General features: G+C 36.1%; 1 protein-coding gene across 2 annotated transcripts in view; it reads left to right on the top strand.

Moving 5' to 3' along the window:
* The window catches only part of esamb (endothelial cell adhesion molecule b), a 38,151-nt gene that overhangs the window by 9,737 nt on the left and 11,354 nt on the right, over positions 1-17,060 (top strand). For both annotated transcript variants that reach the window (XM_084127367.1, XM_084127366.1), the window contains exon 2: positions 15,646-15,791. In XM_084127367.1, coding sequence (XP_083983493.1) covers positions 15,646-15,791 — 146 coding nt within the window. The remainder of the gene's footprint in view (positions 1-15,645; positions 15,792-17,060) is intronic.

Below are 17,060 nucleotides of genomic sequence, written 5' to 3'. Positions count from 1 at the left end.
AAGACAGCTTGGGCTGGTAATGGGATTATAGTGTGAAGAGGCAGCTTAGCTACATGGCCTAAGGAACATTGTCCAATCCCCTAAGGATCCACAAAGTGCCCCTGGAAAAAGTAGTCGGGGGAACGGTCATCGCTCCTGCTCACACACACTCGCATAATATAACCCATTTACTGTTATCGTACTGAATGCTATTGTCTTTCACACCACAGAACGACAGCAGCTCCCTGAAATAATGCTTGCAGAATTGACACTTGACGGCTTTATGAACTGACTTGGCCAGCCTTATTTATTATGTATTAAGTCATTTATATTAGGTAAATCAAATGATTAAAGGGGTGGTTGATTATGATTTCACTTTTTTAACTTTAGTTATATAATGTTGCTGTTTGAGCATAAACAACATCTGCAAAGTTACAACGCTCAAAGTTCAAAGCAAAGGGAGATATTTGCTTTTAAAGAAATCACTTTTTAAGGACTACGACAAACGGCTGGTTGGGACTACACGAGCTTCCTCCTGAGTTAGTGACATCACCAACCCTAAAATTTACATAAACCCCGCCCCCGAAACACGATTTATAGATTATCAAGACAGAATATGCTAATCAATGACTAGAAGATAACTACACATAAGCTACATAAATTCATCAATTAACCATTCAGAAATGTCCTGTTGCTTTCTACATGTTGTCACTTCTTCTTGAGTCTCTCCATCATTGTCTGACTCCGGTTTGAACATTTTCAGTGCATGTCTGTGTGACTTTAAGCTGTTGAAGCTCCGCCCCCTGTGCTGGGAGCAGCAGCTCATTTGCATTTAAAGGAACAGACACAAAACGGTGCGTTTTTGCTCACCCTCAAAAATTGCCAATTTTATCATGCTATATGAAAATATCTGTGGGATATTTTGAGCTAAAACTTCACATACACACTCTGGGGACATCAGAGATTAATGTACATCTTGTGAAAAGGGCATTATACCACCCCTTTAACAGTTGCTGTTTGCAGAGAGAAGGGAAAATTGCTGCTTTTAAACAACTAATCATGTTTGCTCTCAGTGTTATTTTAGTGTTATTATACTATTATATATATATTTTTATTATTTTGAATTTGCTATTATTTTCAATTGTGTTATGTGCCTTTTCGTATATATATATAACAAATATTTTTATGTAGGGTTATTTTATTTTATTTCAGTTTTAGTCATTTTAGTACTTTTAGTGCAGTTAGTTGCCATTAAGGCAGCATTTCTTATTTTCTGTTTTGAGGTGAGACAAAAACACAGTTTTTTTTTTCAGATTAGTGGAAAGAAAACATCCAAAATACTCTTTTGATGTATCTTTTATAGCACCTATCTGTTTGTGTCTGTAGATTTCAGTTACACTACTTTTTACTCTTTAAAGGCCGTTTTCTCAAAATGAGTTTTTTTCTCCTGCACTGAGCCAGAAATCTCCACTTCAGTAGCACTTACACACACCAAACTTTATAGTTTTATTCCTATCTATATTCTGAAGGTTTTTACTGAGGGGTTTGTTCAAATATAATTTGCCTGATTTTATACATTTTATTCCTAAAGAAATGGTGAACATTAATTTTTTTCTGGCTGTTGACAGTATTTTCTGATTAATGGGTGATAAAAAGAGAATTCCAAAACCCCCTCTGTAAAAACCTTTGACTCTAATATGTCATAAAAAATTAAATATGAAATTTGAACCCTACTTCATCCAATGTTCAGATTTTTCTTAGTGCATATTTAATTAGATAATGCCTCATTCGCGTATTTAAACATAACATTTCATAAAACTTGTAATACAAAAAATGTTTGCAATTCTTAATGTAATCAATCAACTGGATAAGTATGGTGATATCTATAGTTTTTTTTTTTTTTTTTTTTTTTACCCTATTCACCTGGGGTGTCTTGCCTTAAGTTTTCATTTAATATTTAGATATGATTTTTTCCAGCTTTATTTTTAGTTAGTGAAAATAAAGTAATGGAAGGCAACAAATGGTTTGAAATCCACACTGTACTAATGAATGTTTGATACATTGACGACTTGATGTAAAGGTTTAGAGAAGCCACCACTCTACACTCTAGTATTGAATCATGTAGAGCAAGAAGAGCAAAAAATTTACATTTCACTTTTTGCTGCTTTGATTTAGAATACAATTAGCATGTCTAATGAGACAAGGTTAATGAGTCAGGGCATTTGTTTCGGTTTCAGTATTTATGGTTTTTAAATCCGTGATGCTGTGAAGCGGCTTCATTATAAATTTGACTCCATATTTATCCTCCTCATTTTATTAGTCTCACTTACTGTTCAGGCAGTATATTCATGTGCATCAAAATATCCACTTGTTATGTCTGTTATTGTCTGTTATAGAGTTTAGTTAGGACTGGGTTGTAGATGCCATTCATAATTTGACAAGAATGAAAACAAGGCTCACAGAAAGGACTGAAAATAAATATTGTCAGTAAACAAAACACTTTGCATGGCATGGGTTGTAAAATTAGATGTGACCTAGATCAGTATGTCAAACTGCACTGAAGTGTACCGCCGTCCCTCAGTGCTTTGTTTCCATCAAATTAAACAGTGTATTTCCTCTGACCAAGGTCTATTGCAGGACATACAAACCTATTGTACATTCATAGCTTTGTCTAAAAGGAGCGCTGTCTAACGTCCTTGATGTCCTTCTGCGTCAGTGAAACACCTGCAGATTTCACAAGATTCCTTCGCCTTGAGACATTGTTGCATACAAAGAATAAATAGACTTGTGTGTGAGCATAATTTAGGCCAATAGTTCATTCTTCTACACTAAAAAAATCTGTGAAATTTACAGAAAATTCATTTTACCGTAAAAAATTTCTTTGTAATATTTTAGGTTTTATGTATTGAACTTAAATTTACAGTAAAAAAGTATAATTTTCATTAATTGATATAATGTTCTATCTACTGAAGTAAACTCTGTACCGTTATATATACCTTTATATTTATATTATAAACACAGGTGATGAAAATGACACTTGTAGAATCAAAGCTCAGTATTATATATTTTCCACTATATATTGTACAGAATGTCCATAGTGTTTTGCCCACAAATACAAAACACTATAATGGTAACACACATGACACTAAAATTATGCATTAAACATAATATGTAACATGAGACTCAAATGTACATAACTAATAACTTAGAACTAAGAAACAATTATTTAAATGAAAAAAAATTATTTGTAAGTCACTTTGGACAAAAGCGTCTGCTAAATGACTAAATGTAAATGTAAATGTAAACCATCAAATTTGAAGTGTCACAATTTAAAAAAAATTAATTGTAGCGTAAATTATAAGATGACTTGTTCTTTTTCACTTCCAACAACTGTACATTAAACAATATTTTACTGGGAACATTTACTACAGTTTTTCAACATAATATATACTAAGGAATCTTACAATTAACAGGTTTTTACCGTGGCATTTTTGCAGTCTTTTACTGTTACAATTACAATCATTTTTTATAAGGTAAGCATTTAAACATTAATTTTTTACAGCCATTTCTTAAGTTTGAATTAGCTCATACTAAACTAACCAATATCCAAGTCATTTTCAACATGGCACACTTTGGTCTCAGGACCTAGGTGTAGGCAACTTGAGAGGAAACCTATCACTCTTGTGCCCTTGAGCAAAGCATTTAACCTCAGGTTTGCTCCAGGGAGACTTTCCTGTGAATGTCTAGTAACTAACTAACTAAATAGTGTGTGTCACAGTTAGAGAAAGGAGACGTTTCTGTCCTGATTCAGTCTTTGCTAGAGCTGGTATCTGCTGACAGATTAAAACACAGCTCAGTGTGACAGTTGTGTGGCTCCTTCAGTGTGAAGAGTGAAGGCTGTTTTGTTTAAATATGTGCATGTTGTTTATGTCTTGCAGTAATGTATTATGGATAATGTGACAGGATGCAGAAATCTGTGACATCTAATGACTTGAATTTCATGACAGATAGCAAAAAACTTAATAAGAAACATGTCATCAGCTTATGTTATGACTAATAGTTGCTTAGGATTCAGCAACAGATCAACCTGTTTTATATATATATTTACTAATTTTTTTACATATTACATATATAAAATACTGCTTACAAAAGTTTGAGTTGAGTATTCCTGCAATACCAGAGGCTGCAGTTTCAGGACCGCAGTCATCGGACCACATTTTTAGGAGCCTCATTTTTTATATATATATATATTTTTTATGTACTAGAAGTTTATAGGCTACTGCAGAGCATTTACTATTCAATTCTGCATTTGTATTATTGATTTTCAGGAATTATTTAGTTGCTTAATTATTTAAATGTTATTGATATATTGTCCTAACCAACCACTAACCCTAAAAGCAAAAGTTGGTAACCCTCTTGAAATATTTTACCTAATTTATTTCAATATATGAGGCCCTATGTTTTGATTTTAAATTAAAGTTCCCCTATTATGCTATTTTAATTCCTAATTTAGTTTTTTTTTGTCTCCTACAACAGATTTACATCCATCAAAGGTCAAAAAACACTTTAATTTTTTCATAATATACATTGCACATCACCTCATTTTTCAAAAAAACTGAAAACGGTTTGAGGAATCAGTCTCTCCAATCCCCTTCTTTCCGAGAGCCTACTCTGCTCTGATTGGTCGGACGGTCCAGTCTGTTGTGATTGGTGTACCGCTTAGTGCATGTCAGAAACGAAACACCTATTACCATATCTGATTTTTCCTCAGTGTAGGAAAACAATGTTCCACATGTTTCCCTATCAATTCCAGCTTGAATCCTCATCCTTTTGAAGTGCATGCAAAGTGGATTTGCAGCGCTGAAAACAGCATCTTCTCAGGCAACAGACCATATGGCTGGTATTATACAAATGTGTTACATTGTTGCGTACTGTAGCACGTTATGCACTTTGATCTTTAAAACTTTTCAGACATTTACATTCACAAACAACTATATTACACACTGCATTTAACATAGTATTCGAATAAGCATAATAGGGGCACTTCCAGCAGTTTTGCTGGAAAGAGAGACCTTATTTTTAACACAGAATCAAGATATTTTCTGTGCATGTACGAAACTTCCTTTTCTGTAGCATTTCTTATTATTGTTGAAAACACTTGTGCTTCTTTATATTTTTGTGTAAACTGATACATTTCTTTCAGGATTCTCTGAATAAAAAAGTTCAAAAGAACAACATTTATTTGAAATTGATATCTTATGTAACATTGTAAATGCCTTTACGGTCACTTTTGATCAATTTAATGTGTCCTGGCTGAACTGAACGGAACAGTAGTGTATTTATGATTTTTTTTTTTTTTAAAGGTATACCAATTCACATGAGAGCCGTAAGTGACATCTGGTACCACCCTCTCACGACCACACAAATACATTAATTTCTTCTAAGAACTCATCATGATAACAGTTGTATTTATTATTTATTGTATTGTGTTTACGCTAGCATATGTGGTGTGTAAAAATGGTCTGTTAGTGTTATACTTTGTTTTGTTTGTATAACTGCACAGCACTGTGACAATATTATATCTCTCTCTGGGTGTCCTAACCTGTCCTTTCAGCAGAGTCATAAACATGTCAAGCATTTAATAAGATTCATTCATCTTCTAAGCTCATTCCTGTGGTTTATCATCAACAGGCAGCATGTGTCTCTGGGAGCAAAGCAAAAGATTTATCATCCTTGCATTAATGTGTTTCTCAACTCCTGTAAAAGCCCCTTCACCTGATTTGCATCTGTTTTCAATGCAGTCAACTTTGACCCTGCTTGCCGCTGACCTTTCAGATGATTACTGTCTAGACAATTTCCATTGGTGTATGTCGAGAAGTGCATTGCAACACTGACACAAGTCATGAAACAGCAATGTCGTCCTTGAGCAAGGTATTTTACCACAGGTTTCTCTGGGGGAAATGTCCCAAAGCAATTCAATTCCTTTCTAATCTAAAGTTGGATTGGAGATTTACTCAGACTTTACTAGTTTTATTTCTAAACTGAGATAATGACCATTTAAATGAGTCACTTTAAACTTTAGGTCTCTTAATACAGTCTTAAAATGATCCACATGATCAGGTCAGACTAATGGTTTCGGCCAATGACGCACATGATGATATGGATTCACAGTGACTCATCATCTACCATGAGTCAACCATCCCAGTTCTCCAGACAAGTGAGGTGTCCTTGTGTTATACACAGATCAGAATAGATGAACCACCATACTAAACAGATAGGTGAACAACAGTATTGGTGAATAAAAACTTAAATATATACTTAAATACTACTACTACTAAAAATAATAATAATACAATCATACAAATAAATAATACGTAATATTTATTTAAAATATATGCTGTTCTTTCTATTCTTCAAAGAATCCTGAAAAAAATGTATCATGGTTTCCTCTCCATATATAAAATATTAAGCAGCATATTTGATTTCAACATTGATAATAAAAAGAAATATTTCTTGAGCACCAAATCACTAAAATGATTTTTGAAGGATCATGTGACACTGAAGACTGGAGTAATGATGCTGAAAATTCAGGAATAAATGACATATTAAAATAGAAAACAATTATTTTAAATTGGAATAATATTTCAGAATATTACTGTTTCATTGGAATTTTGATCAAATAAATGCAGCCTTTATTGAGCCTTCTTTCAAAAACATAAAAAAATCTCACTGACAGCAAACTTTTGAATGGTAGTGTAAACTTTCAAACTTGCTAGCTTGAGTGGCTGTATTTTGCATAATTATGTGTTTCGTACATTTAGAATTCCAAACTTTTGTTGTGTTATCTAAACTCCCATCCCAGGAGGGTATTCTAGTAATGGCACTAAATGAAGGCCTGATGGTCTGCTGTGGCGAGAGAGCTTTCAGATTTGGATGTGACAATATTTTGAAGGTTTTCCAGCTCTCCATTGGAGCGCATGACGAAACACTCCATGTTTCTGTTTTCTAGCTTTGAGTTCCTTTGCTCTTGCTTGGCAACTGTATGAAACACCTGAGCCTCAGCACGGGGTCCACTCTGTCCCACAGCTGTACGGGGCAGCCCTTTGGGATTCTCGCATCCATCCCAGCTCCCAATGGCCCTCTTATTTGTCTAGGTCAGATCAAGCATTTAAGTTCTATTTTTGAGCCTTATCTCAGCATGCTCGACTTGTATTAAAACTGCACCATCCATTTTAATGGTGTTTTTTTATGTAATTTATAACATGTGCTATGTTTGAAATCACTCTATACTGTCCCCTATATTACTTCTCTAATATAGTCCACTTGAAGAAGTGAATGAAAATGAGTTAGTGAATTCAGATACTGAGTGTGCCGGAAGGGCTGTCGCTTTTGCATAGTTTGTGCTTGCTGTTTAATAATCATTTGAAACTTAGCAAACTAGCAGCTCCAGTAGTAATGAAAACAAATATTTTGAACTCTGTCATGGAAACTAGCATGTATAAACCTTAATTTAATAATCAATTAAAAAGGAATTTATACCTGTATGATGTTACGATGTACCCACATTGGACCAGCGGTTTGGAAAATGGATGGATGGAAAATTACCATTTGCAATGAGGGTTCTGCAGAAATATAAAGAGGGGGTAGCACAGCTAATAGTTTCAACACATCCAATTTAATTTGCCTCAGTGCTGCCAAGAAAAAAACTACACCCTCCCAGTGTCCCGACACCTTCTGTGGCTCAGGTATTTGAAAAATTAAAGAAGTTTACTCAAGACAGCATCAAAGCAAAAGGCATTACCCAAAAATGTAAGAAATTTATCGCACTAAACGATCAGCCGTAGGGTGTGCGATATCACGATTTTTGATCATGGAACATTAAAATGTCTCCACAATCTGCTTTTTAAGAAATATTGTCTATCAGTTGCAGTTCTGGCGCCTCTGTCTCAACATACTGTACAATGCGACGTACATTCACATCACGTTAACGCAGGGGTAGAGTTACACTGACAGGCGGTGTGTCACGGCCCTTACACTACTGTTCAAAAGTTTGGGGTCAGTAAGATTTTTATTCAGCAAGGACATTAATTTGATCAAAAATTTGAGTAAGGACAAAATGGATCATGGTTTCCACATAAATATTAAGCAACTGTTTTTGGCATTGATAATAATAAATGTTTCTTGAGCTGCAAATCAGTATATTAAAATGATTTTTGAAGGATCATGTGACACTGAAGACTGGAGTAATGTTGCTAAAACTTCAGCTTTGCCGTCATAGGAATAAAATATATTTTAAAATATATTCAAATAGAGAAGTGATATCTTTAATTGTAATAATATTTCACAATATTACTATTTTTACTGTAGTTCTGATCAAATTAACTCAGCCCTGGCGAGCATAAGAGACTTCTTTCTAAAACAAAAAAAATCTAACCAGTGTGTACTGTATATATTTTCTGTACATATTTTGAAACAGCCTAATTAACCTCCCAATGAAACTTTCAAAGATGATGTCAGCCCTGAGGTTGCCATAGCAGCTGGCTGATCTCCCTGGAAATGATACATCCAAGAGATGAAAAGACATTGCATCCTTTCCCCTCGCTGACATCTAAATATTTATCCCACAGCCCATGGCTGGAGAGTCTGATTTAAGGTCTCAGTGATTTACTCTAGATTTGCTTTTTAGTCTAAATTTTTGTCTAGATTTTGTTCTTTTTATAATCCAGACAGCCCACTCTGAAGCTGAGCTTCACAGACCTGCGTATGATTAGATGATGGACATCTGATAAGTGTGTGCAGATGGAGGGTGTCTAATAAAGCCAATTTCATTACTGGACACAATCAGATCCCAGTATATCATCTCACTAGTATTTGCTGATTAGAATTCTTATCCATATTTTAAGTTTTTCCCCTTCTCATTTTTATGAAGATCCTGCAGGATGTCAGTTGTGGTTCTTTGATCTGTGTCTGAACCTACGCTATGACTGACTAGACTTCCTTTGATTCAAAGCTTTTGGGCTTATTCAAACAAAAAGATAAATGTGAAGCAAACAAACCAAGAATCTGTAAGTACAGTTTACTGTGAGCACACTTTGATAAAACGTTCTCTGCAGTCTTTTGCAGAAGGAACGAGTAAACTGCTTTCCATCCATGCTTATCTTCAGGACCCGAGGCGACATGCGGCATCATCTCTCCTGATAGCCTTTAATAGCCATTAAATTTCCTCCGACTCTCTGTGAATCACATCCCATCCACAGAGTCCATAATGATCTTCTCTCCTGACTTTCCTTCATGAGAACCCGATAAGCATGATTTTGATGTTGTACGTCAGATGTGCCGCTAGACTGCTGGAGTAATTCTTCTGCTTGAGCTTGCGCTCTATACATAATTCAAGCCCGATCCATCTGCCTGTTGCATGGATTAATATTTTCTGCACAGATTTGTAGGAGGAGATTGTGTTCATATGCCGGAGGCTACGGAGAGAGTAGCTTTGTGGAACGGCATAATTTTCTTCCTGTGGACCTGAGTGGCAGAGATGGAGAGCACTTCAGGCCCGTCACATTCAGGCTGATTGATGCTCTCCACACTTTAGGCAGCACTCTTTAGATTTATAGCGCTCTCCAAGACCAACACAGCAATCACAACTAAAGCATGTGCACCAATTCAAGAGCAGTCAGACATGTAAACAAATATAATGATCTTGGTTGCGGCTCAGATTATTCAAAACCAGTTGTAATGTCCCCTAAAGGTGTTTATTGGAAATCTATATATCTGTCTGTCTGCACCACAGTCTACTCGTGTTTTTTTTATCAGTTATTTATTGAACTTGTAGAGTCTATTAACTATATATACTGAGGTAATATTTCTGTTTTTTCAGTTTCTCTGAAAGGCCAGCTGACAGCTTGGGTCATGATGACTGAGAGCAAAAAAGAGTCACATTTATTTAAGACCATATTTATGGCCGATAAGTTTTTCTCAAGCCCTGCAGTCATTCTATTTTAGCATCTCCCATAATGTCATGTCACAATATATGGCCTCCATCTTTTTTAAGATTAATATTTGTTATTATAGGGGTGTATGTGTTCAAAAAGAGAGAGGAAAGAGGAGGAAAGGTAAAAGGCTTGTGTAACTAGTGTACTAGTGACTACCTAGTGTAACGGTCACCAGCTGGAGTGCCCTTGAGAGCCACCAGAGGGCACTCCACATCAGACTATTGTAATTCCCTCACAAACTACATTTCCCATAACTCACTGCCCGGACTCTTCATCCATTATCACATTCACCTGTGTCTCATTATCTTGTTTAGCTCACCCCATATAAGCCTGGTTTTCGCATTCATTATCTGTGAATTCTTGTTTAGTGTCACACTGCAATTCCGAGCATTCTCCCTGGTTTCATGTCTCTTGGTTTTGGATTTCTTGACTGTTCTGTGGATTACTCTTTTGCCAGTGTTCCCTGCCTTGTTGTGTTTGTTTGTATGGACTGCCTGCCTGTGTTTGACCTTGCCTGTTCTTTGGATTACGTCTTTGGATTACTCTGTTCAATAAATACTGCATTTAGATCCTCAACCTTCTTGTCTCGGAGCAGTTCGTGACACCTAGACAGGATTTTCATCATCATCATAGGCACACTGCTGACCTGAAGCCGGCTCCAAAAAATAGGAAGTTTCTAATATCCCTAATTTTGGTCAAGTTCGGCAGCATGACAATTATCTTTCATGGACAAGGCAATCCCAAAATACTGTAATTTAAAGGGTTATTAGTTCACCCAAAAATGAAAATGATCCCATAATTTACTCCCCCTCAAGCCATCCTAGGTGTTTATGATTTTCTTCTCTCAGCCAAACACAGTCAGAGTTATTTTTAGAAACATCCTGACTCTTCCAAGCTTTATACATTCTGTTTAAAAATAAAACCTATAATATTCAACTGGCAATTTTCGGTCCATTTTATTTCGCTTTACAAATTTGCTTCCACAAATTCAGTGGTTCAAATTCGACGGAAAATTCAACATTTCACATCCGGGAACTGCAGGAATAGCAGTAGATTACCAATTTGAAGGGGCCTATCTTGCACCCAGCGCAATTGACTTTGTACACCGCCGCATGTATCATTCCTATTGTATATTTCCTATTTTTTCCTCCACAGACGCACGTCGGTAAATTAGGGAATGAACTTGCGCTCCTGGTGGTGGTTCAGCGAAAAGAGGAGGCGTGTTCCCTGGTGCTATTTTGCAGTTTCAGAAAACAATTCCGCCACAGACCAGGAAAAACCTAGTCTAAAGTCAGTGGCACGTTCAGATGCTATTTTAAGGGCGCATGCTTGGCCATAATGTAGCGTGTGCACAACGCGCATACACTTTGCTTCTCTCATCTACACAGACGCAGCAGTTCACATTTTTGCAAACCATACATAATTACAAGGAAAAAATTTATGACGCGAGGGAAATAATTGTGGTGTCCATGAAGATGTGAGAGTTAAGAGTGCTGCCTATGTACAGTAGGTAGTAGATACTATGTTATGGCCGGACCATTGCTAAAATCCACAGGGCCTGGATGAGTAGGCTACAACCTAAAAGACCTTGGTAGGCCCAGGACAATGTTTCTGATTGTTCTCCCCTGACGACGGCCTGTCTGTGTCCATGTATGCATGAAGAATTGATCTAAACTTAAAAGAAGGCCCTTTGATGTGACAAAACCCAGAAAATTGCTTAAAAAAGCACTAAAGATTAAACTGATGTAACCCTATTTAAAGGAACCTTCACCAAATGTTTATTATTCAAAAGAGCGCATTTATATTTACACATACGAGCCCTTGCATACTTCAATCAGGTTCACTGTATACTGTAGACTTCGCTCTCAGCACTCAAGGTAAACTCTCTGATAATTAAACCCAGCATTCCCCTTACAATGGATTTTAAAATCAAATGGGAAGGGTTAGTCGTACTCATCAGACCTGAGCTGCATCGCTCATACCTCAGTAAAGTGCTTTCTAATGTGCAGCTGCCCAAGATTAGCAGGTATTTTAAGGCTGGCTCAGATCGCTCATGCTAAAGCTTTATCAGACAACCCTTGTGAGCTGGAGACAAGCAAAAGAGGAGATTATATTAGAAGACAATGGGTCTCTGTTTAATGGGAGTAAGCTCCTATCAACACCGGCTCAAGGGTTTTTTCTTTTCAGGAAGGACGTTTGATAAAAGCTTCTTGCCTGTTTTTGAGCACCTGGGATGTACTGGGAAATGTCAGTTCTTGCTTTTAGATAGGCCTACAATTGACAATGAACCTTTAGATGAAGTTAGTTACTTGTAGCCTATTTGTTTCCTAGACATGCTCTTACTTGTAATTTTTGTCCTTATTTACTTACCCTTTGTCATTCCAAATTTTGTGTGCTATTATTTTCTGTGAAACACAAAAAGGAGAATTTTGAAGAATCGTTGCACCGCTTTTATTGTTTTACCATATACTGACCACATCTATTCAAAATCTATTGAAGCCATGATAGCTTAGTGTGAGGAACAGACATTCATTCAGTTGTCATTCCCCTTCAGTAAGCTGTAAACTTGAGATCTGTTTTGACTGGATCACTGAGCCAGTGAATTGAATGAGATCAGTCTGATTCTTGAATTGGATGAATCAGACTGATTCAACAGTTGTTGAGTTAGGGTGTGTTCACACTTGGCATGTTTGGTTGGGTTAAAACGAACCCTGGTGTGATTGCTCTGTTAGTGCCGTTCATTTGAATTTGTGTTAATGCTGCCATCTGAACCCTGGTGCGCACCAAACAAGTGGAGCGGACCCGAGACCGCTGAAAAGATGGGTCTTGGTCCGCTTCCACATGAATTTTGGTGCGGTTCAAATGATATATAAATGCAACACGGACCAATTACATGTAAATGAACCAAAAACGGACATAATGCTCAAGCATACCTGTTTTTTCTCGTCATAGTCATGGTCCGAACCATAGTCAGAACCGCGTCTACTCGCACCAGATCTTCGTTTATGTGTGACGGAGTGATTCCTGTCGTTGTTTGACTCGAGTTCACGAGTTCTCAGCTGGTGAAAATACCATCATATGTAATTGTTTTTTTTTTTTTTGTAATCCGGACCAAACGAACCAAGCAAACTGTACTACAAGTGTGAACACACCCTTAAACTCACTGACTCTGTGATTTGGTCACAGTAGTTCTTGAGTGAACAGCTTACTGGAATAGGAAGATTGTCAGTGAATAGTGACTTTTTGATTTATTTTATAATTAATTTATAAACAAAATTATATTCTTATTGCTCATAGACAATTAATTTTATTTATATAAACTATTTAATTTTTATATAATATAGAATTTTGTGGTGTTTTTGTCTTTTGATACAAATGACACACAAAAAAAAGTACACTACATTAAAATGTGCTTTGTTGTCTGATCTGGATTTCTGATTCCTTTGAATGCACATAAGACTCAGTGGCATTGATATATACCCTGTTAAATCTGTTTATCTAAATTCATCTCTCATCTTTACTTTGTTGCATCCATCAGTATTGCGCTGCCCTCATTAGGTGGCCTTATGTAACGGCAATAGACTGTACAATAGTGATCTCTTTTTCCATTCATTAGTTTGATTTTTAAATGTAGGGGGTGATATTTTCCACACATTTCCAAAAGATGTCCCTCACCCATTGCTTTTGTGCAGCTTCTCCTGTCTTCACCTTCTTAATGTATAAAATACTACTGTGCACTTTGTTAGACAATGTCAGTGTTGTTATCATGCATAGCTTGTTTACATATATCAGGATGAAGATCTAAAGTTTTACATGTGTTCACCTGGTCTGTGTATAAATCTACATGCATCATGTATTTGTGTGTGCAGTGTGTCCATGTAATTCTCGAATCAAGGTGTCCGTGTCAGGCTACCCACCTTGGTACTGTGTGTGTCTGTCTGGAGCGGCACAGATGGAGCCAGTGACGGGATTAGGGATGATTTTCCTTGATTTAATAAACAACTATGGCTCAGAAATGTAAGGGATAAACCTGGGCACACAGAGGCACATCAGAGAGCCGCCACACATCGGCGCAGCGCTTTCATGAGCCCAGGCGACGCATGTCCTACTTACACTTCCTCCAAAGTCCCAGGGTGGTACGAAGAGGAAGATTGAGCTTTTACCACTAAAAAGATTAAGTGCAAAACAAATCTGGCAGACAGAAACAACAATACTGTTTTGGGTAATATGATTGAATCAGAGTCCGAAGTAAATTTTGCTCTTCTAAATATCCAAGGAAAGCTTTAAATACACTTTTATGCTCGTCTTTAGTTAGACTTGTATGTTTAATATATTGTGCAGATTTTGGGGTCTGTAAGTCTTTTATGGTCTCCAAGGCTGCATTTATCTGAATGAGGAAAAACAGTTATATTGTAAAAAAATAAATGCAGATTTTCTGCTCAATACACATTTCTTATTAATAATAATAGTATTCTTTGGATGATGAGATTGTGTACTACTGTATAGCTCCCTCTGTTATGTGAAATAAGGATAAATGATAAGGAATGTGGATATGTTTAGATCAGTTTCCCACCAGATCCTTTAATCTGGGAGGTTTATCTTTCTGTGAGGATATGAATGAAGGCAATCCAGCAATGAAAGCGTTTGTCAAAGGAGCTGTCGGTTACAACATCTTTAAATCCAGCTGAGTTTGACTTGTTTCACGTGAGCCAGGAGAAAGCGTTGCTAAATTGAGCCGTGGATTGTTGGAGGATTACTAGTCCAGATCCACAACAGAAATTAAAAAATGGAGGCGCAGTCTCATGAGCAATAACAAAGCAGCTTGAGGGCAGCGTTCAGCCTAAAGCAAGAAACCGGCGTCTTTACGTCACAGACAGATTCAGTTTAAAGCTGAAAGTAAAGGGAATATAGCAGCAGTGCAGCGCAGCGCGGCTCAGCAGAGCTCCACCACCACGTTTATCTGTAAGTGAGGGATCTACTGCCAAACTGGCTGACCAGGACAGTTGGGAATGCTGGGATCAGTTGATCCACCTCCAGCTGAGCAGCTCTGGAGACTTCCTGCCCTGTGAGTGATCCCTGCTTAAATTAGTCACCTCAGGGTATCATTTAGCACTTTTTCTTCAGTGGAACCATTGCGTGTATGGACAATAGATGTTCTTATTCAAGGAGATTGTTTTTCAACCAGTTAATTTTGTTTTATATTTTCATATTTCTTGTGTGCTTTTTCTTGCTCTTTGCGCAAACTAGGTTGGCAATTCATTGTGGCCTCTTGTTGTTTAACGCTGAGGAGCACATCAAATACTTCAATTACTTTAATTAGTTCTTTTCAAATGAAGTCATACCACAGCTATGCTCGGAAATTATGGGTGCGTTTATATTTTGCTCTTGTAGAATATGCATTTTTTTTCTACAGAATTTGCTAAAAAGAGTTGCCTTATATGAACTTATTAATTTTTTCAGTACATGATTTTTGGGATCTGAGGGGCTGTAAATGTTCCCTTTGTGTGTGTTTTTTTTTTTGATGGATTAGGAATTTTGTCTGTGTAGGATTATGATTTGTTCTTTTTTAAATGTACAATTTAATGATGTCACCTAAAAGTCAAGCACTGTTGCCGAACCTGCCCTCTGATCTCCAGAATAAGTCCCATCAGTGGCTGTTTCACTTCTATCACAGGTGATTCTCAGCAGGTCGAGGTGCCACGGAAAGACATGGAAGTAATCATGGGACAAATGGTTGTTCTGGAGGCCTGGTACACCCCCACCACCTCCATCGAGAAGAACACAATCATCTGGACCTTCTGGGGCAATGATTCCAAACAAGTGAGTATGTTTGGAATATATATATATATATACTTTTGATGGTGAATTTCTTAAATAAGTCCATGTTATATATAAATAATAATATATATTTAACCTATAATCCTGATGTTTCATTTGAAAATAAGTCCATGTTATATACATATACATTATACATATACATTATATTTATATGTATGTATATACCCAAGTAAAAAACTTGATCTAGTGTAAAAAAACAAAATCTAACAATCTCTACAAAAATTTAAAATACATTTATTTCATACTAAGTATACTTCAACTATACTATTTATTGACATGTCACTTAAGACTTGTGACCCTTGACGACAAAACCAGTCACATGGGTATATTTTTTTAAATTGAGATTTATACATCACCTGAAAGCTAAATAAATAAGCTTTCCATTGATGTATGGTTTGTTAGGATAGGACAATATTTGGCCGAGACAACTATTTGAAAATCTGAGGGTGCAAACAAATCAAAACATTGAGAAAATGGCCTTTAAAGTTGTCCATTTATGTTTGTGATTGTGCTGCATTCACTCACAAAAATAAATGTTTTATATATTTATGGTAGGAAATTTACAAAAATATCTTCATGGAACATGATCTTTACTTAATATCCTAATGATTTTTGGCATAAAAGAAAAATCTATCATTTTGACCCATACAATGTATTGTTGGCTATTGCCACAAATATACCCGTGCGACTTATGACTGGTTTTGTGATCCAGGGTCACATATAACATTTTATTTGGAGTATTTTTTTATTGTACAATGCACATTTCTTAATATTAAGCCTAAAATGTGCTTTAATATCATTATAAGGATTGTATGCTCTCTGTATAATATGTCTTTAAATGCAAGATATTTAAAGTGTACCTGAAGTATACTTGCAATAGTTCCACTTTAGCACAATCAAGTATATGTGCATATATAAATGTGTGTGTGTGTGTATATATATATATATATATATGAAGAGTTCAGATGCAAAAGCCTCTAAGTGCCATCTGAAATTTTCTTATAGAATGATCATTTTTATCAAGCTCGTATATTTAAGTTGAGTAATTTCACTTAAATGACAATTAATAGGTAATTTTCGTTGCCATTTAAGTGAAATTACTGAATTTTACTGAATTACTGAATTATATACGAGCTTGATCAAAATGATAATTCTAGAAGAAAATTTCAGATGGCAGTTAGAGGCTTTTGCATCTGAACTCTTCATATATATATATATATAAACAATATCTTAATGTAAAGTTAAGTCGAT

This window comes from Abramis brama (assembly GCF_963993115.1).
Source record: "Abramis brama genome assembly, chromosome: 10".
NCBI lineage: Eukaryota > Metazoa > Chordata > Actinopteri > Cypriniformes > Leuciscidae > Abramis > Abramis brama.
The sequence above is the reverse complement of the archived record's forward strand: the minus strand, read 5'-3'. Positions and strand labels throughout refer to the sequence as shown.